The 20,876-nt window shown below is 42.7% G+C and overlaps 1 protein-coding gene across 3 annotated transcripts in view; it reads right to left on the bottom strand.

Moving 5' to 3' along the window:
• The window catches only part of SLAIN2 (SLAIN motif family member 2), a 38,972-nt gene extending 18,952 nt beyond the window's left edge, over positions 1-20,020 (bottom strand). Inside the window, exons 1-5 of one of the 3 annotated variants that reach the window (XM_077301912.1) lie at positions 18,876-20,020; positions 11,289-11,437; positions 8,224-8,388; positions 6,949-7,110; positions 5,098-5,457 (exon numbers count right to left, since the gene is read on the bottom strand). In XM_077301912.1, coding sequence (XP_077158027.1) covers positions 5,098-5,457; positions 6,949-7,110; positions 8,224-8,388; positions 11,289-11,437; positions 18,876-19,357 — 1,318 coding nt within the window. In that variant the 5' untranslated portion in view covers positions 19,358-20,020. The remainder of the gene's footprint in view (positions 1-5,097; positions 5,458-6,948; positions 7,111-8,223; positions 8,389-11,288; positions 11,438-18,875) is intronic. The other 2 variants (XM_077301913.1, XM_077301914.1) reach the window with 2 other exon arrangements.
• Positions 20,021-20,876: the final 856 nt, after the last annotated feature.

Raw genomic sequence — 20,876 nt, 5'->3', positions numbered from 1 at the left:
GGTTTGGACTAAGCTAAAAGTGAAACAGCTCTGGGGGTTAGCTAACTTGATTAAGGGATACTGAAGAATAACTTAACTCTTCCTTTGCACTGTTCTCCTGACTTAAATTCCCCGAAGCTACTATTAGTTCCTCTAGAGGGGAAAAATGGCCTTTTTCCACACCAATGCTAATAGCAGCTGAGTGGATGTAGAGGGAGAACACAGTTTAGACTGGGGAAACAGCACAGGAGACACAAGCTATTTAAAGAAATTCCTCTCCTGTGCCACTATCCCAGTTCAGTTCACCCACCCACTCATTTTTGCCTGCCTTTAAGTTAAAACTAAAACGTTGGTAAATCCAATCACAGACATATCACACACTGTCTGGCTTGGCCTTTAGCAAGATTTCTTGTTGGTTGTTGGTATTTCCATGCTTTTGCGGGCAACAAAAGAGAAATGAAGGGAAAGGAGTGCAAGCAAGGGTGAGAAAATAGCTCTGCTCATCTTGGTGAAGAAAATATGCTATAGCATCATTTTAGAAGGTAAAAAAGCTTAACTAGCATGCACATCAACATAGTCACCCTCCCACCTCATGCAGTTATGCTGCTACTATGAAGGAGTACAGGACTAGCTGCCAGAAAAACACCACTGATATTTACCAAAGTAGTGTCTGGGAACCATACGGGACCATCATAATGGAGAGGGTACTGGCCCTTTTATGGCCACACAGCAGCAGCCCCTATTTCCACTGCTTGCCATTCTGTTTTGTGATTAGTGAGGAAGTGGCTTTAGGTTAGTGGGAACCATCTTCCCCAGATCAGAAATTACCTTTTTCTCCAGCATTCAACATGCTGGGTACTCCATGAGTTAAATGAAACAATAATGCAGCAACTTGTCAGAAGAGAAGGAGGCACATTTCCTTCTCACCTTTGGGGGAATCTCTTGTTTGAATGTCTCTTTAACCAACTTCCCAGACACTTTCCCTCTTCCCGTTCAAATATCCACTTAGTACTGGCACATGGGTATGTGTGCATGCAAGAGAGTATGAGAAATGCTAGCCAAACTTATGAAATAGTGACAAAGCTTTGTTCTTCAGTCATAGTATTACTTTTGCTACAATAATAAAATCAGAGCCAGACAAAGAGTGCTTGCACTTGAAAGCTCATGCCCTGAATAAATCTTTGTTGGTCTTAAAGGTGCTACTGGACTCTGATTTTATTGTGCTACTTCAGACAAACACGGCTACCCATTTGAATCTATTCTTTTGCTACAATAGAGCAGTTCAGAGCCATAAAATGCAAGAAGCAAGCAAAACCTGTACCGATGACCTGCTCTGATGGCTGCAACAGATACAGTCTTGCTAGGCATTAAAAGATTTCCAAACTGAGTTCCAATAAGATTCACTGCAGCCTTTAGCTTGGTGAACTTTGCCTGCATGTGTGAGGAACCTCTATAGTGTGTAGAGACAGGATGCCCTTGTGTGAAAACTGGCTCTTGTGTCTTGAAGTTGTTTTTGCCCATTCAGAACACAGAACAATTTGGATTTTGCTTAGAAAAAGGACTGTGTGTGTTTTTTTAAAGTGGAGAGCCTGAAATGATGCTGAGGAGTCTGCAATATTTTATATCCATGCTTGTTCCCTAAAGAGCGACCTATTAATTTTAAAAAAATGGATGCAATACCTTGGATCCCCTTTTATTCTATAATAGAATAATCCCACTAATGGATTCTCCCTCTTTTCGGGTGAACTAAAAGTTGGCAACTAAGATAACCTGGATACTTTAGTGCAGGGGTAGTCAAACTGCGGCCCTCCAGCTGTGCATGGACTACAATTCCCAGGAGCCCACTGCCAGCATTTGCTGGCAGGGGGCTCCTGGGAATTGTAGTCCATGGACAGCTGGAGGGCCGCAGTTTGACTACCCCTGCTTTAGTGGCTGCCTAGATCAGGCTTTCTCAACCAGAGTTTCATGAAACTTTTTTTTTAAATAGCCCTGGGTTTCTTGAATGGGCAGAAGTTAATTATTTTTAATGTGTTAAACATTTATTGGGTGATATGACCATATAGGGTCATGTTGAACTACTCTTCCCCCACCCCTCAAAATGACCAATGATGGGCCTAGAGGAGGTGGGAAGGGAAGGGCCCTGGGTGGGGATGTATCCAGCTATGCTTCCCAACTATATTCTGCACAATTGCATCAACGTCTGGGGTTTCTTGAAGCCTTTAGAATGTTTCAGGGGGTTCTCAATTGTAAAAAGTTGAGAAAGGCTGGTCTACATCCTGGGCTGCTTAGCCTCTCCAAAAGGGGGCATCTGTGGCATGGCCTTTTCAGAACACGAACTCTTGCCCCTTTCTTTATCTAGAGCTCCAGAAGCCAGCCTAGCCCTATTACTACTATTCACCCTCTGAACATTCCAGCTTATTTTCCATTCTGGGTCTCTGTTCCATGCACCCTGCACCCTCACTTCTTCCATGGCACTGTGGCAAACACTTCTGAAAGGACATCAAACAAATTGGTGGAAAGAGACTATGGAAGCATGTCAGGGCAGAATTAGAACCATTCTTCTATGAAGAAACCCTTTCTAAGGAAAAGTTAATCAGTAACCCCTCCCACTATAAATAAATGGTACTTCACAAGGTCCATTCATACCAATTATGCATTGGGAGGAAAGGCCGGGCTGGCAGCAGCATGGCAGCAGGGCTAATCCCTGCTTACGCATGACATTACCACTAGCTCAGGCCCCTCCCGACCCTAGCCTGTATTAGGGCCTCCAATGGCCCATGGCAAGGGAATAATGATTTTTCAGTGTTCCCATTTTTGCCGTGGCCACAGAAACAAAAAATGGTCCGTTCGGCTTCACAACGCTGCGGAGCCGAATGGGGCATTTCTACGCCCCCCCCTAATGGTGGGATAGTGGCATGCCGCTATTCCACACTGTATGGTGGGACCCCTGTGCCCCCCGCCCTGAGGCACAGTGGAACATTCCAGACCCAGAGTTGTGAGAGCACATGGGGGTGGACCATATGCGCTGGGGGATTTCATCCTTGTGTACACAGGAAGCAGCAGGGCAGAAACTGATGGTGGCCCAGCATGGCTGCTGCCATGCATAACCAGTCTTTATGGTCAAGCACAGTTCATAAAGAAAGACCTAAAATAATATCTTTTCCACTGGTCTTCTGTGAGAGAGGTTTCTATAGTTATTCCATTCTTTGCTGAGTCTGTGTTTAGAAAGCAGTCTGCTTTTAAATTTTAGAAAGACTATGATTTTGAAGCTCTATGAAAAATGCAAAGCCTCCTTAGCCACAGCATACAGAGAATTAAAAATGAATGCTTATATTATGAAAAACAATAATTCTACCATATCACCTTCATGTTTCTAAAACGGTATTACCTATATATTGCTTGTATCTTGTACCTGATCCATTTAAAATTATAAACAACTAACTGGGTACAAGTGTGGGGAAAAAAAATCAGGCTACTGAATCGGCCTTCACAAGATCTCAACTTCAAGGCCATTCCGGCCTAAATGGTCCTTGAGCAACATGCAAAGTTAGCTGTGATCTCTTGGTGCATGGGGTGTACAGAACTCAAGAAAAGCATTAGAACAAGGCATGGGAATGAATAGGAATGCAAAAGCTTCAAAGAGCCAAACTGATGAAAGCACTTACAGCCACCCATCCTCAACAGCACACTGGTTTGATCTACTCCCTACTGCACAACCCTTCCACAAAGCAGAATTAGCAGTGCAAGGTATCTGAAGACATGCCTCAAGATATGGAAAGCAGGTGAAGAGCCAAGAAGGGACACCCAACAACAACAACAGAAAAACAATAGTGCCAAATACTCTTTTGTGCAGTCACCCTGTGCAGACTCAATTTGGAACCCCCCACAACAGGTAGAAAGCCAAGTTCAGTGGACACCAAACAGATGCTAGTTTTACACACTTCATTAAGCACCATATAATATAAAACTGTAATATAATATACAATAAATAAAATGTCACAATAAGTACCATAGTGTTTTACTGTTAGTGAACTTCTTATTTTAGGGATCACCCAACCAGTAATCCTAACTAACAGGAATACTACTATTTCTCCTTCCTTGGAAAAATCTACTTGGGGAAATTATTTAGGAATCTACAGGAACATTTTAGAGACAAACTTATAATAGATTTAGTCAATTAGTGTTTTTGCCTTCAAGTACATTTAGATAAGCCATTTCTCCATTTTTTAATCAGACTGAAATTCAGTGATGGCAGAGGATAATTTAAACCTTCAGTAATGTTTCCCAAAGGGAAGTATAAACTGAATTTTTACTTTAAAATGTAGGTCACTTAGATCTTACCAATATCTTCATTACAGCTCTGCAGCTCACTATAAAAGTTACACTGTCTTGCCCTAAAGATACAGAGTTACTGCCAAAGAAAAATGACTTAAAACTAAATGAAGAGTATTGAAGCTGTCATGCTTGTAGCATATCTGACAAGTTTTCAGTTTTTACAAATATGAACCATGTTAAATCTGTGAATGCTGTAAGCCAACATGTCAAAAAGGACCTCTCCTGTACATGTTTTAGAAGATGACAACCAACCTCACTTCATTGGCTAAGCAGCTCACACTTTTCTCCGAGTAATCACATCACACATTTCTTCAAAGGTACCATCTGAGAACAGCAACAGCTGATATTGCTAGTTTTGTTCCCATTGAAACATTAAATGGACAAAAATTACAACAGGAGTACTAATTGTCCTGGAGCAAATAACCATTCTCATAGCCTTGAAGCTCTTCTTTGGCTTGGTATTTTGCGTTTCAGAGGGACTTTTTAGCATTAGCACACATTTAAAATTATGCAGCCACAGAATGGCGACAGTCTCCATTGCTCTGAAACTCAATAAGGTTGGTATTACTTACTCGGCTTATTGATTTCCGGCTGCCCTAATGAAAAGAATGGTCAAGGCACTTGTTTTGCTTTTTTCCTTGTACGTTTCTCAGCAATTCAGGAGTAATGCCACACCATGCAGCTGGTTTTAAATACTACACACTAAGCAGTCTACTTACTAGGCTGCCACCACCACCATTACTTCAATGCTTTGTGAGCAACACTTGAGACAAAGCCCTTTACCTTCATTTTTGACATTACTAGTCTGTAAATCAGCAGGATGGCCTTGAAGAGAGAGCCGAGGCTGCTGCAGGCGGCTAATCATCGGCTGGGGTGATACTCTACTATACTCAATTCCTCTAGCAGGTGAACGAGACCTGGGAGAATTTCTCGGGGACTGCTTTGGTGAAGGCCGTGGTGAGTTGCGTGGTGACGGAGAGAACCGATTAACAGCTGGATGCACCGCATGATGGCAGCTGTCTTCATCATCCTCTAAGCTCTGGGCATCAAGTTCTTGATCACTAAATGTGCCTCGCCTCATAGAACTGCACGAAGAACCAGAACTACGCCGAGAAGCGGTAGCTGCATATTCTTGCCGGAGACCTGGGGGAAAAGCAGGAAAGCTTTGTTTAAATATTGTATGTGAACAAAACAAGTCTGCCAGTATGATCACATCTGATACCATAATACACTGCTGTGAATTTCTTTTCTTCTGCTTCTTTTACATCTAGAGTGCTTTTTAAAATTTGTGCATATTAATCTGTGTTTTAGTTTTGTAAATTTGGATTGTTATAGTTTGTCCCCTCACAAACTGGTTGCTGCACTGTTAGATGGCTTGAGACTGAGGATATATGGGAGGACAGAAACATTTTAAATAAACAAGCAAACAAATAAATGGAAGAAGAGCATCTGGGTTGGAGAATAAGCCCTCAAAACAGACACTAGAACCAACTCCCACATGAAAAACCATATCAAGAGCAAAACTCTTGAATACTTGTCATTACTTGAATGAAGCTGGATGTATCTCAAGGCTCACAAGCTTCTATCACTCTCCCACACCGCAGCCAAATGAAACACTTTTGCTTTCATGGCAAACCAGAGTTAATGGTTACATCTGAAACTATAGTTTGCTCTTCGGTCTCCAAACGAAGGCCAACTCTGGTTTAATCTGGAAGAGGGAGGCTTACTTGGGATTTGGCTGTAACAGAACTATGACTTTTTAATGAAATCAGAAGTGTTTTGTTATTGAGCTAAGTGCAAAAGAAAGAGGTAAGGAACATCCAAGCTTAGATATTCTTGATACTTATTCATGTAATACATAATTACAGCTGTGCCATGCTACTTCATCATACATGCAACTAGAAGATAAAATTTTGTATAGACCAAACTAGCAAAAATGGTATAAAGATAAGGGGAAAGAGGCTGAACTCTGACACAGTTCTTCATCCCTTGATCAGAAGATATACTCATCAGGCTCAACAACATTAGAAAGAGAAGAAAATCACAGAGATAACTCTGGAGCTTCCCAATCTCCCATTGAGGTCTACAGGGCATTGGGCATGCTAAAATGCAGTAAATCCCAAGTAAGGCATCTCCCCTAATGAAAATGATCCCATGATATCAGTGTATGTGTAAGATGCAGGACTATGCAAGATCTTATAATGCCCAAGGGCTGTATGTACTGAGGTTCCTGTGATTGCTGTGCAAATCTCTTCTGTAAGGTTCTCCCACAAAGCAGCTGAAGCTGTAGACTCCCACCTCCACCCTAGTAGAACACACTATGATATTATCAGGCACTACACAGTGTCGAACATAGGGGACAAAGCAATGTGTTCTGTAAATTAGTAGGCAAGGGATTAAATCATGTCCTAATACCAAATACGGATTTCTTAAACAGAGAAATTAAGAACTGATGAATGGCTTAATTCTATCTACGCAGTATTTGAGGTGTTTGTAAGTATTATATAGACCACTACTCTTTTTAGAACATGGATGCTGTTCAAATTAAATTTCTACAGCTTAGTAAAAAGAAAGTTCTTTAAAAGATACTGGAGCCCTGGGAAAAACAGTGTCATCTATTGTGAAAATACTTACTTTCCTCTTGCATCCGTGCTAAAATTTGCACATCTGTCAAGTCATTTAATTTGTAATTTGATCCAATGGAGTCTTCATCCATTTCTGAAGCACTTAATTCACTGTCTATAGAGGATTGTGGGCTCAGCGGAGGGTTTCTATCTGATGAATTTTTGAAATGACCTAAAAAAAGAAAAAACAGGGGGGGAAACCCAAGAGACTTCTTACCTGTATGAAAAATTTAACAACAGGGGAGAGAGATGAAGCAACTCGAGCTAGCAGACCTGCAACCCTCATCCTTTCCCTTGACTGAGTGCAGATAAATTTACAGTCTGTCAAATAACATTAACCTTACTTAGGACAGACAAATAGAACTTAAATGAACTGTCACTGAAGAAACAGAACCACCAGCAGTTCACTCCTAAACCGAATTACACTCTACTAAGCCTATTGAAGTCAATAGGCTTAGAGAAGTTTAATTCTGTTCAGGATTGCACACAGATCACCAAATCTGTTTTAGGAGAAAGAATTTAAACAGATCCACTTTTCCATAAATTACTAGTCCTGGTTCAAGGTTCTGAGATCCTTTCCATTTCTATGTATAAGCTAAGTATGTTTGGGTTTCACTGCCTCACTCGTCATTCCATGCCACTGTGGAATGACAACGCAGGAATATTTCCCCCTCCCCAAAATTAGAAATTTCTACAGGAGAAAAAAAATGAATCTGCCAAAATCTCCTCCATCCCATCCCATCCTCTTATATTCTATCACCCAAAGCAAATTTGTGCTATTCCCAGAACTGCCTGTGTGGTTGGACAGTGCTGAATTTGGACATCCCAGATTTGCCCTCAGCATATCATAGTTTCCCAAGCCAAGATGAATACAATTACTCACAGTTCCCTTAGGGCTTTCTAAGCCACAAAAGAATGCATGGCAATGGATGTTTTGAATGGAATAGCCTAGGAAATAGCCCAGCAATTTATAGAATATTAAAAGGTGAGAAAACTGGTCTTTGCAACATCCATAAGCCATTCTACACAGGGAAGCCCGTAAACCAACCTTTTCTAATCTGGCTGTGGCTCCAACTGGCATTCAGTAGATGTGTGTCACATCACAGAAACTAACCATGCTGAGAGGCATGACAGTGTGTCTCTACAGTCATGCAGTCAAACAGGGGCAACTTTCATCCAATATGATGTATTAAATGAAATAAATAGTTAGAACATTTATAGGCTTGTCATGATTCATGACCCCTGGAACTTAAAATATGGCTATTGTATTTAGAGAGAACATTACCTGAGTTTCCAGGAAGAATTAGTTGTTTTACTAAAGGAGGTTTCACTGGTGTGGAGGAAGGGGAGTTGTAGCTACTGTTGTAGGGACTGCCAGTGTTTGGACTATAAGAGTTTGCGTAATTGGCAGTGCTGAATGGATTACTGTATAGACTGTGTCTTTTGAGGGCTATATAAAAGAGCAGAGAACAATATGCAAGAAGTTAGAACATAAACTGTTTATTTTAAATACGATGAAGTTACAAGAGTAAATGATTTATCCATCTTTAAAAAAAAGAGACTACTCCTTACAGAGCAGTAACAACACGTGATCAAAACCTCGGTTAAACAGTCAGCATTTTTTAATGATTCTATAAGGCATTTTGTGCATACCAAAAGATAAAAATTCATGCAGAGTTAGAAAAAGTAATCACTCAATATCAGGATTTGTTTCCCAGTTTCATTTGTATTCCCTTGAGAAAAACCTACAGGAGATTTGTAAAAGGATGAAGGAGCCTGGTTACACAGGAATGGAAACCAAACTGCCAGTTATAACAAGGAAGCATACTACAGCTTTAGGCATAGGATCAGCCACTCCTATCTCTGTCATCAAATATACATTGAGTTTCTCAATCAATTTCTCAGTCAGTTCCAGGCAGTGAAATACCTTGCATCATGATATATTGCTCCTGCACAGCCCAAATCCATAAAAATAAACATGTTGCTTTGGATGTTTATTCAAGAGACTGGGTTTCTTTTCTATGAAATCTGGTGCTCATCTGAGATTTCATAGGACAGTATCACCAAGCAATCCTGTTCTGAGATATCCAGAGCATGCACCTCTCATTCAAACAAGACCAAGAGTTATGTATCTTGCTCATACCGCTGTGTGCCATATGCCTAGAACTCTTGAGTCATGACATATGGGGAAACTGCTGCAGGTAATACCCAGATTGAAGGTGAAGTACATACAAGGTCAAGCTCTGCTAAATCAAACGCCTATCTAGTCCAACACTGCATTTCTCACAGTGGCCTATTTGACAACTCAGGAAAGCCACAAGCAGAGCTTCTCTCCCCCATATGCCAGTTATGGGACTCTAATAATCACTTTCTGACTCCCCCACTCAGGGCTGCCCATCTGGTGTCTATTGGAGCACCGTACTTTTTAATAGTGTCTCCTACTTTGTGGGACAGGCTCCATGATGAAGTTGCTATACTGTACTATGGGGTTTTAAAATGGGGTCTGAGCTGTATGGGATGGGGTGGGATGGAGAATAAACACAATTTCATTATGGATGGTTCAGAACTCTGAGACACCTTGAGCCATAAGGGAAATATAGTGTATAAATATTTCAATAAAATAAAATGAAGGAAATAACCTTTCACTGCTTTTGTCACCAGCAGCTGGTATTCGGAGAAACGTCACTGAACATCTGTGTATTCTTCTAAAACTATCTAAGCTATTTATCACTGTATCATGGGATGGAAAGTCTCTTAAATTATGTATTGTATGCAGAACTAGTTCTTCTCTGCCCCCAAGGATACTGCCAAGCAATTTTATTGGGTAACCCAGAATTTCAGTATTTCGGGAGAGGAAGAAAAAGTTCTATTTACCTTCTCCACACCATGCCATGCATTGTACAAATCTGTCATGACCCCTTCCCCTTTCAGTTATCTTGTCTATAAAGATAAAAGGCCCAGAGGCTTTCCTCATAAAAAAGCACCAAACCCATAATCACTTTGGACCATTATTTGCTACTAGTCTATTTAATCCCCAGTCCAACACATGTTATTAGATAGCTATTACGGGAGCAAGGAACCTTAGAGAAAGGCTAACTACTTTTTGTAGTATCAGTCTTCATTGATAGTTTCAGCTTCCCTGTTCCTAATTTTTTCAAGCCAGATCACGGAAACATTTTGGCCAAAGCATTTGAAAAGGCTACTCCAGAGCTTTTTTAAAAATAAAAATTAGGATCATCAGACTGATTTGTTTTCTCCTTTGGCAGCCTACTTGACAACTCATGCTATATGATTACCGCCATTACAAGCAAACAGCATTTTTCTCTTGATACGCAGTGAGGAAATCCATGCTTTGGCAATGCGAAGAATATATATGGATTTCCATTCAAGTTTTAACATTTTTGATACAGTTCAATTTTTTTAAAAAGGTTAATTTAAATAAAGAAAGAAAAAGTTGAATACATAGACAAAAACTGAGCAGTTTCTAATTCAAGTCGGATGAGGCACAAGGGCTTAAGAGGCAAGGACATGAACCAACCCTGCTCACAGAAGTGATCTATTCACACAAGCAATATGATGCAGGAACTATACAAGAAAACAAGACCATAGCTCCTCTTTTGTGAAAAAAAACTGCCAGTTACATGCTTTTTTCACAGGAGAGGGGGAGGGATAATATGTAATGCAGGAACTGCACTTTTACGTTTGTCAAGCACGTAATCACAGGCATAAGCACTTTCTGCTTTGAGTTGGATGCCTGACATATTGCTGGAAACTATTAACTGTAGCAGCATCCAATGTCAACATTTTCTTCTTTATGGATTTAAATTATTACTTGGCAGCAACATTTCTCTCATCAGTTCTACTATTGGAGTTATTTGCTTGGCCTGAACAATGACTTTTCCGTAGGAGAGAAGAGTTACAATTAATGTTTACTTCATACAATATAATTTTGTGTTTGGAGATTACTCTAAGTGGCAGATCCATGTTCTGAGTATTTGGGACTGAAAAAACAGACGTCCCACTACATACGTTACAGAACAGGACACATGAACTCTCCTCATCAGAAAAACCACACCGCAGGAAATGGTAATGTATAAGGCAGTCCCCAAGGGAGCTGCCATTCCCAAATCCCAGTTCAAATTTCAATGCAATGAATATAATAAAGCCCAAGTTAAATACTTCAGTTGCTTTGATTTTGATGGAAGAAATTCAAGAATGTGCTTAACACCACCACAAATGTCAACTGGACTTAAAAATGCCTTGGGACATGTCTTACAAAATACAGTTTTTAAAAACAGACTCCACATTTCCATATACTACTTAAGCATAATCACTGAAGCAGAAACTCACCTGACATTGTTTGTTCAAGCCTGTGGATCAATGACTTTTTAGCACTTTCAATATCTGGAGTTGGGTAATCCAATATCTGCCTACACCAAACCAGTGGACTTACTGATTTCTGAACTGGAGTCACTTTTTTCTTTGGTGAGGTATATAACCTAAGGAAGACAAAAATTAATAATATTAAATGAAGGTACATAAACTCTGATATTCAAATTAAGTTTAAATTATGGCTTTCTGTAATACCATAAGAAGGCTTAAAGGCTAAGCTTGCTACTTGTAAAGTGTGCTTTCTTGAGTCAACAAGTTAACTGTACAGTACACAAGAGCATGTTTACTCTAATCAGGTGACAGCACAAACACAAGCAAAAAATGATGCTTCAGCTTGTGATAAATCTTCCCTGCTAACACTACACCGAAAAATCTGTGGGTTTGCTATTCAGAAGGATTCTAGTCAGACCAATAAGCATTCTAAGAAACTCTCTGTACAATTCTGTGAGACAGAAAGGAATACCTCTAAACTGTAGCACATCACAAACTGATGGTTGTTGTTCTTCGGGGGAGGGGGGGAGGATCAGATCCAATGTAAATTTCAGTATTCAAACTCAATTGTAATAAAATCTTTGATTAATAAAAAAGCATGTCCCAAAGATTCTATAATTATATATACTGCAACTTTGAATAATTTTACCTATATTCATCATATCCCAAACCATCCAGTATTACAGCATTAAACCCTGCATGCATCAAGTGTTGAAATTAATAGAGCACAGAGACTATGTCAAGGGATTTTACAGTTTCCTAATCTTAATCTGAAATGTGAACTTGAAACTGAAGAACATTAAGCAACAACAAAAGAAGCCATATAAAAATTCACAGAGTCTGATTTCTGAATTAGGTACCCCAAAACTATTCCTTTCCACATACAGCTTCAAAACAAAACACTCATCTTTCAGCTGTGCATGTGTGTAAACTGCCATCAAGTTGCAGCTGATTTAGGGCAACCCTATAGGGTTTTCAAGACATGAGACTAACGGGGTTTTCTACAATTGCCTTCCTTTGAATAATAATCTTGGAATTGCTTGGTTGTCGCCCATCTAAATACTAAGCAAGGCCTACCCTGCTTAGCTTCCAAGATCACACTACCCTAGGCCATCCAGGTCAAGGTGTCTTTGAGCTAAGGATCAAAGTCCTCAATGCAAATTATAAAATTTTTATCTTCTTAACATGAACTATGCTGCAACATTATCAATGCAGTCCTAAAAATACACACACACAAATGTCACAAAGTTCAGTAAGACAATCCACAAGAAGGATGCTAAAGATTGCTGCCTAAGAACAAAGGTTTCTCTGTATAAGGTTCTGAGTTCAGGCCCAGAGAAATAATAGAAATAAACATTTGTTTTACCTGAACAATACTTTAAATTGCAGCAGAAAAGACCACCACTTAATGGCAATAATGGGTAAATATATATATATTCTGTTGGGCTTGAACAAAGTTCCTTTCAAGATACAGTTTTGATTTACTGAACATTTATATTCCTAATGTAATCATCATCTTAAATTTGTATTGCCATGCTATATTATGTAAATGTAGGCCTAACTTTTGCCCTTAGATGGACGAGCAAAAAACAAAAAAGGCTGGCTCTCAATTTGTTTTATGAAGACATACGGCTGAGCCGGTCCTGCTAGGAGAATGGTATAGAAATTAAATTAATAATAATATGGCAGTCAGGAAAATCATCAACCAATCAAATTAAGGCAATAAAGCTAGTACATAAACACTGTAGGCTTAAGCTATGACTTGTGTAAAGATCACAAATCTCTATCATCATCTCCAGACAACCACAAAAGCCAGATAAACTCAGCATTTTTACAGCAACTAAGTATGTTGGATTAAGACTGCTCTACTAAACTTAAAAAATTAAAAGAAACCAAAACAGGGCGTCACATGTTAGCATTATGAAAACGGTAACTGTTGTTGCTGCCATGTAATGAAGAAGACTATGAAATAGAAGAATGTACATTAGATTTCCCCATAGATACTTCATTACCCTTTGGTAAACTGAAGACCAAAGCAACAAAAGCTAAATTACTCATTACTTCTACTAGGCTCCAGCTAACTATTCCACAGAGATATCACCTGGCTTTCTTCCACATACTACCATCTCATCAGGGTCTTTCCACAAATTAAGATTCAAGCCTTGAAACAGGGTTTGTTTCATGGCTAGCTATGATGTCTCTAGATGTACTTTCTAGCAGTCTAATTTATCCTGAATATCATGCCACATCTGGTTACATCGTGAATGAAAACATCATTGACCTGAAGGACAGAGAATCCGTGGTGATAAAAACATCAATGACAGAGAGAAGCACTTTATGAAGTGCTCTGAAATAAAATACCAGTGCTCCAACAAATAAACTGTTTACAAACAGCTGTGTAACCAAAGAGTAGTTTGTATACCTTTTCTTTGCCTCCTTCCAAGGGTTCAAGAAAAGTGACAAGAAATTAGTGAGCTACTGAATATTGACAAAGAATAAGAAGAACCCTTATAAATTGGTATGATCCAACTGAATGCCTGAACCTACTTCTTACTTCATTAAAAGGATTAATATCGATTGGAGTATTGCCTGTGCCCAGTATGAAATTTCCACTCACTCCGTTTTAACATTGTGCCTTGTTAACAAGGCATCTGGAGCCCTACAGCAGGGGTAGTCAACCTGTGGTCCTCCAGATGTTCATGGACTACAATTCCCATGAGCCCCTGCCAGCAAACGCTGACAGGGGTTCATGGGAATTGTAGTCCATGCACATCTGGTGGACCGCAGGTTGACTACCCCTGCCTTACAGTACTAGATGGCCTATGCAAAAGTCAAGTTGAATAAAATTATGTGCAAACTTGTGATTTATGTCATATCAGATAAGATGTCAATGGAAGGACAACAGACATTTCAATGTAAATTGGTAGTCACAGGGAAGAAAGTGGGAAGTTGTATTATCTAAGAGGAAAAGAAATAGTATGATAACTCCTGGACAATGCGGACATAGTATTAGATGGTGAGGAAGAAGAGATTTTGTAGGCATTCTGCACAACAAATCAGTTTTTCAGAAATGCAATCATATCTTACATTTTTAGACACTTTAAGTAGACCTTAAGTAAACCTAACATTATTGCACGTTAAGACAACTTAACTCTGTATTTTTGATCTGTGTAAATTACTATATTTACTCAGCCTGTCTCTGCTAGTGCAACAGAAGATACAGGTGCTATACACTACAGAGCTCTGACATTCTTTTTTTCAAGTACTGAAATCCTGCTAGCTTCTGAGATTCCATCAAGTACTGTCTGCTCAATTTCAAGCTACTCTTTTGGTCCCAGGAGCTAGAAACTGGATTATTTTTATTTAATGAATCTGATTGTCACACAGATTTTTTTTGTGGAATTCATCTTCTGGCACAACCCCTGGGTCAGAAATGGGTGAGAACATGACATCCGTAGTTCTGCCCCAGGAAGCGTGCCAGAAGAGACAAGGAGGCATGGAAGCAGCCAGCAGAGCAGGAGGTCAAGGCAGCAGTCATGAGGCCTCTGGGGGCCATATTGCTGCGTGCAAAGCCAGCACAGGCCAAGGCAGTGCCAGTAAGGCCTCCTGGGGGCTGGCTATTACCTGCAAGGCTTCTGGGCGCCACCCACAAAACCTCCTGGTGATGGGGCGCTGCCCGCAAATCCACTGAGGGCCGGGGTGCTTCCTGCAAAGCCTGTGGGGGGCAGGGTACCCCAGGGTGCTGATGTGGTACCCATGAGGCCCCCAGGGGCCAGGGAGCTGCCCGCGAGGCTAGTATAGGCCAAGGCGGCACCCACAAGGCCAGAGGAGGCCGGGACTCTCCTGCCACAAAAGTTGAGGGAGGGGGAGGAAGTCTGTGTGCAGGCATATGTATATCTCAGAGAGGGGGCAGGACCAGGGAGGAAGTTAGGGAAGCAAGAGGTAAGAGGGGTTGAGGGCAGGGGAAATGAGGGTGAAGGAGTTTGTGTGCATGTCCAAGAGACAGGGGAGGAACCAAGAAGCCCCGGGGCAGTATGTGTTCCACATACTTTGTGAGAATCGGGCTGTCACTAATTTTTGTTTCCTCCTAAAGCTGTTCTGATAAAGTAAGATTATTAACCACGCACATGGGGAGTTTAATTTTAAAGAAACTACTGTTCTTAGCCAGTCTAAAAGTTCTAAAAGTTATTCTGAAAGATAGCATTGCATATTCCTCTTGCTACTTCGAATATAGCAGAGCATACTTTTTAAAAATCAACTGGTTCATGCTACACTGGAAACCACATCTAAGCATCTAAGTAGTCAGATTTTTTTAAATTAAAGTTTCACAACACAATTAGCTGAGTGAGTAATCTTGCAGGTGACTGATCAAGACACAACCGTAACTCCCATACCAGAACTATAAACTCGTCTAATTAAAAGGTTGTACAAATTTAAAAATAAAATGAAATTTTTAAGGGTACAGTATAATGTGCTTGAACAGTAATTTCATTGTATTTAGGAATTGGTCAAGATGATGATGACAAATAATAACTTTATTTTTATAGTCCGTCCTTCCCGGGTGACTTAGGATGGGTAACAGCAACATAAAAATATGCAAAATAATATAATTTACTTCAGTTAAAACAATATATAAATTTAAATTATATTCTATTAAAAACCACCTTCTTATGGACCAGTTCTACTGGGCAGATCAGTATTTTATGGGAGGGGTTCCTTGGCAGGGAAGTCAACAACTTGGTGTTAATTTCCTGGCCTCAACTATAGCCTGGTGGAGCAGGCCCCCTGAACTGTTGGAGGTCCCTGTTCTCAACAGGGAGAGTTCCTCCAGGCCAAAAAGACCCTGGCCCTGGACAAGTCCAGTTCTATTTCTTTTGAGCCGGGGACCCTGAGCAGGTTCTAATCCAGCCTCTCAACTTTTTTACCATTGAGAAACTCCTGAAACATTCTTCAGGCTTCGAGAAACCCAGAAGTGGCATGATCATGTACAATAATGTTGGGAAGCATACCTGTGTACACACCCTCCCCTTCCCACCCCCCTCCAGGCCCATCATTGCATTTTTGAGAGGGGGTGGGTAGATTGACATGACCATATATGGTTGTATAACCCAACAAATGTTTAATAAATTTAAAATATATATTAAAATTAATTCCTCCCATTTGGGAAATCCTTCAAGGGCCATCACGAAACCCTGGTTGGGAAAGCCTGTTCTAATCACCTGATCTTAGTGACTTTGGGGAGTATAACAAAAATGCAACCTGCATTTAAGCAGACCACACACCTCTTACGTTATTTAAGAGCTTAATGAACGCTGTTTATAGTTATCTGTCCCCTAAAGGTATGCTTTTATCTCGCAAAAAGGAAATCAGAATATTTTATTTGCATACAAAAATACTCATAATTATTTGCAATAAAGGACAACTGAACTATACTAGGGAGTTTTACAGTATGTCATAATAAGCATCTCAATGGTGATTTCCCACTGAGAATCATCCTCAGAGAACCCAACACACATAATTCACATGGGAACTGGGCTAAATGAACTAGCAGGTTATAAACAGTAATAATCATTGAAGCAAACCTGAAAGAGCCCCACTAAGTTCTAGTTTGCATTATCATCACAACCATTTAGAAATATCTAAAGTCTCTCCAGGAAGCAAAGATCAAATTAAAAAGTTCATGGGGCTGCCCCCCTCGCTCCAGGGCCCAAAGTAATATAGATTAAGGGGAAAGGGAGAAACAGAATAGGGATGGTAAGGAAGATTCACAAGGGGATGGGGAAGGACAAGGATCTGTCGCCAAAGACTGACAAGGCTCTTATGCAGAATTTCTCCAGCCTTAAATCCATTGAAATGGGCTTAGTTAGACAGGAGTATCTCTGCATAGGTTGTACCAGTAGCCTATCTGTTCCCACTGAAGGAAGCTACAGAGTGGGAGGCAAGAGCTTGTACAAATCTAGCAACCATCTATGCCAGAAATTCACCTCACTCTTTCAAAACCACTGATCTAGCTACACTTCTGATCATTCTACTGAACTATAGAGCTATTAATTCTGTTGCCTTGGGTAGTAAAGAAGCAGATGTTACTGGGCACATACAAGCTACACAGCACTGCTAATAATTCTGCTTCAAAATTTCCAGGACTTATTTTGCTAGTCTTTTAAATTACTGCTCAATTCCTTGTTTTCTGCAGCGAGGTTGTATAGGAATCATGTCTATGAACCATTAACCTTAATTTTAGAAACACTATTCTGATCAAGAAGTCAACCTGCCTTCTTCGTGTACCTCATGTATTATGCCCTGTTCCTACAAATCACACCAGTGGGAATGGGGAAAGGGGGGAGGCACCTCTCCAAAAAAGTGAAAAGCCTCTATTTTATATGTCCATGCACACTTGATAAACTTAATAATTTTTTGCAGATTGCTATCTGTACTGGAGTACAAAATGTAAAAGCCATTTGAATGAGCACTACCTATATGGCCTATCTACAAAGATTTCATTTACAAACTTATCAGTAAAGATTTGGTAATAACTGAAACATATACAATATTCTTTTGTGCGTGTGTGTGGAGGGGAGTCTTACAGAAAACTTATTTAATCTATTATTTTATCTTTGAGATCCCTAACAGTCATTTTCTTTATCCTCACATCCATTCCCATAACTCAAATCCAAAACTTTATAGAATACCTGCTCAGCAGCTATCTAAAAGAGATATGTGATGCAGATACAGGGTCAGATACTGGAAAGTTTGTAAATCCAAGCAGTTATGGCTTTGAAAAAAAACCAGTGAAATGCATACATAATCAAAGAACCAGGACACCACTAAGCACATGATTCCAACATTTATTCCTGACAGCGGTAGAAAACATACCATAGATATCCCAGCACCCCAATAACCATGTTGGAGCACTTATTACAGGAATGATTTAGCATTTCTTTCAGGACTGAGTTCCCAAATACACCTATGATCTCATAACATTAAGAAAAAAAAACCCTGGATGCTTTCGAAAGCACCGCCCAACAAATCTGGCAGGATCTCTTTCCCTAGCTGCTGTGTTTCTGGGCTGCTATAACAAAAGTATTCTGAAGCCACTGCTTGGTGGGTAGAGGACAAAGGGATCCTCCATCCACAAACCCTTCCCTTCCCCCAGAGGGCCCTGTTAGATTTAACGCTCTGACCCTTTGAACGCCCAGTGATGGGTTTCCACGGGGCCATGAACTAATCGATGATAAACAAAACCACCCCGATTTTATCCCCTGCTAGAGGAACATGCAATGCTAACTTTGGTGCCTCTCCAGTCACCCAGGAGGAGATCCGCACAAACATCTCTAGCCGGACAAGAGAAGAGGAAGGTCTCAGGGGTCGATCTGCGTGGGGCCACCCAGAAGAAGGCTACCCCAGGAGCCCACGCAGCCCTCAAGCTGCGAACAATGATCGCTCCCCGCGGGAACCAGGATCCTCGGCGGGACGCGTCTTGTCCATGAATGCCGCCCCCCCCCCCACCTCCCCACCCCAGTCGCAGACCACACCCCAAGTGCTTCCCCTTCTCACCACCCTGTCTCGTCGTCCTCGCAGCCCGCCAGCCGCTCCAGCTCGTCGGGCCTCAGCGGCTCCACTTCGTCCAGGAGGCCGCCGCCGCCGCCGTGCTCCCCAGCCGCTCGCGCCCCCTCGGCGCCCGACCCGCCGCCGTTCTCCTCGCTCGGCCGCCTGGGCCCGGCCTTGGGGCTGAGGCAGCGGCTCTCCAGCCCCAAGAGCAGCGGGCTGCTCCGGGAGGACGACGAGGACGGCGGCGGCGACGGGAGGGTGGTGGGGACGGCGGTGGGCGCTGGCGGCGGGAGCAGCAGTAGCGGCGGCGTGCAAGCGCCCGACCCTCCGCCGCCGCCGGTGCTGAGAAGGCGCTTGGGGCTGCCCCCGGGCGCTCCGGCGGCGCTGCGAATGCGAAGCTGCTCGTTCTGCTTCTCCAGCTTCTTCACCAGCTCCTGCAGCTTCCGCACCTCCGCGTCGGCGTTCACGTTGGAGTTGATGTCCTCCATGACGGCCGGCCCCCCAACGAGGCAACCGCCCGACGGCCGCCGCTCTCGCACCACGGCCCCTCCGCTCGGCCCGGCGGGCGGGCTGGCAGGCGGCGGCGCTGCTGCTGCTGCTTCCTCCTCCTCCTCCTCCCTTCGCCTCCTGCTCCTCCTCGCCTCTTCCCTTCCAAACACGCCGAGGCAGGCGGGCCCCCTCTACATGGCCGGGCGGGGAAGCGCAGCTCCGGCTCTTTCTCTCTCCTGCCGCCGCCGCCGCCGCCTCAGCTCCTCAGCCAGCCAGCTACAACGGCCGCCCCGCGGCGGACACGCATATCCGGCCGCGGCCCTTCTCCAGCGCGGCGGCCATGTCCGTCCCTTCCCTGGACGAGCGGGGAGATCTTTTCCAGCCCCGCAGCGGTTACAAGGCCGGCCGGCCGGCGCGGAGAGGCTGTGAGGTGGCGGCGGGACAATGGCCACGGGCGGCGGCTTTACACAGGCCGCGCGGCCGGCCGCCTCGGCCGTTGATGGCGGCGCCCCGTGGAACGCCGCCCCCCTCGCTGTTCTCTCCCTCGTCGGCGTGGGGAGAAGATTTGGTTCTTGCCATGGCAACCTCCGGGCCCTGTTCGCGGGCCGGCCGCGCCGCCGGGCCAGGGGCGGTGGAGGGCGTGCCTGAAAGGGGGCCGGGGCTCCCCGTCGTGCTCCGTCCTCTGCCCCGTTCACTGGGAGTTGGGGCGCAAAATGCCTGGCCGAAGAGCTCTGTGGTGGCTCAGGACGTCGGCCAAAGCAGAGTTTAGTGACAGTGCTCCTGTGGGTTATGAGGTCGCCAGTGACCACTTATGACAGAGAAAGTTTGGGCACATGGACCGTAGCTGGGCTGCTGACCAAACTGACTATATAGAATAGATCCACTAGCGTGGTGGTTCTCAACTTTCCTAATGCCGCAAGCCTTTAATACAGTTCCTCCTTTTGTGGAGACCCCAACCATAAAATTATGCAAGTGTTCTTTCACAGAAATTAAACTGAAACTGACCAATGGTGTGAAGATCCATTGTTCATGAATGTATATAAATTGTTTTTCCCCCCGGAGTGTCTCAGTTCAGTTCTGCCTCTTGTCCCGAAAAACCAATCTCGCTCTTTTCTGCTGCTCCAGACAGACGAACACTCGATCTCGATCTACCCCGCAAGGCAGTTGTGTGGATGAAATGGAAGAGGAGCGATGTCGGCCACTTTGGGACCCCCTTGGAGAGGAGGGCTACTCGCCCTGCTGCGACCCCTGTGAAAGGGTCGTTCGACCCCGAGGTTGAGAACCACTGCACTAGCGGCTCTTTGTTCTTACTAAAAATATAGATGCTGGATTACAAGATATAGGATGATCAGTAAAAACAGGTGATACCTACAAATGGTGGTTGTCTTAAGTGAGGATGATCTGCAGTTATGTGTTATGCAGCTCCTGCATGCATTAAATAACCTCTCTTGGAAAGCATTTCCACACTTCAAAACATTCAAGTTGACTTGGATAACTGGTCATGTTTTCTAGCTGACA

Source organism: Paroedura picta, chromosome 10 (assembly GCF_049243985.1).
Source record: "Paroedura picta isolate Pp20150507F chromosome 10, Ppicta_v3.0, whole genome shotgun sequence".
NCBI lineage: Eukaryota > Metazoa > Chordata > Lepidosauria > Squamata > Gekkonidae > Paroedura > Paroedura picta.
The sequence above is the reverse complement of the archived record's forward strand: the minus strand, read 5'-3'. Positions and strand labels throughout refer to the sequence as shown.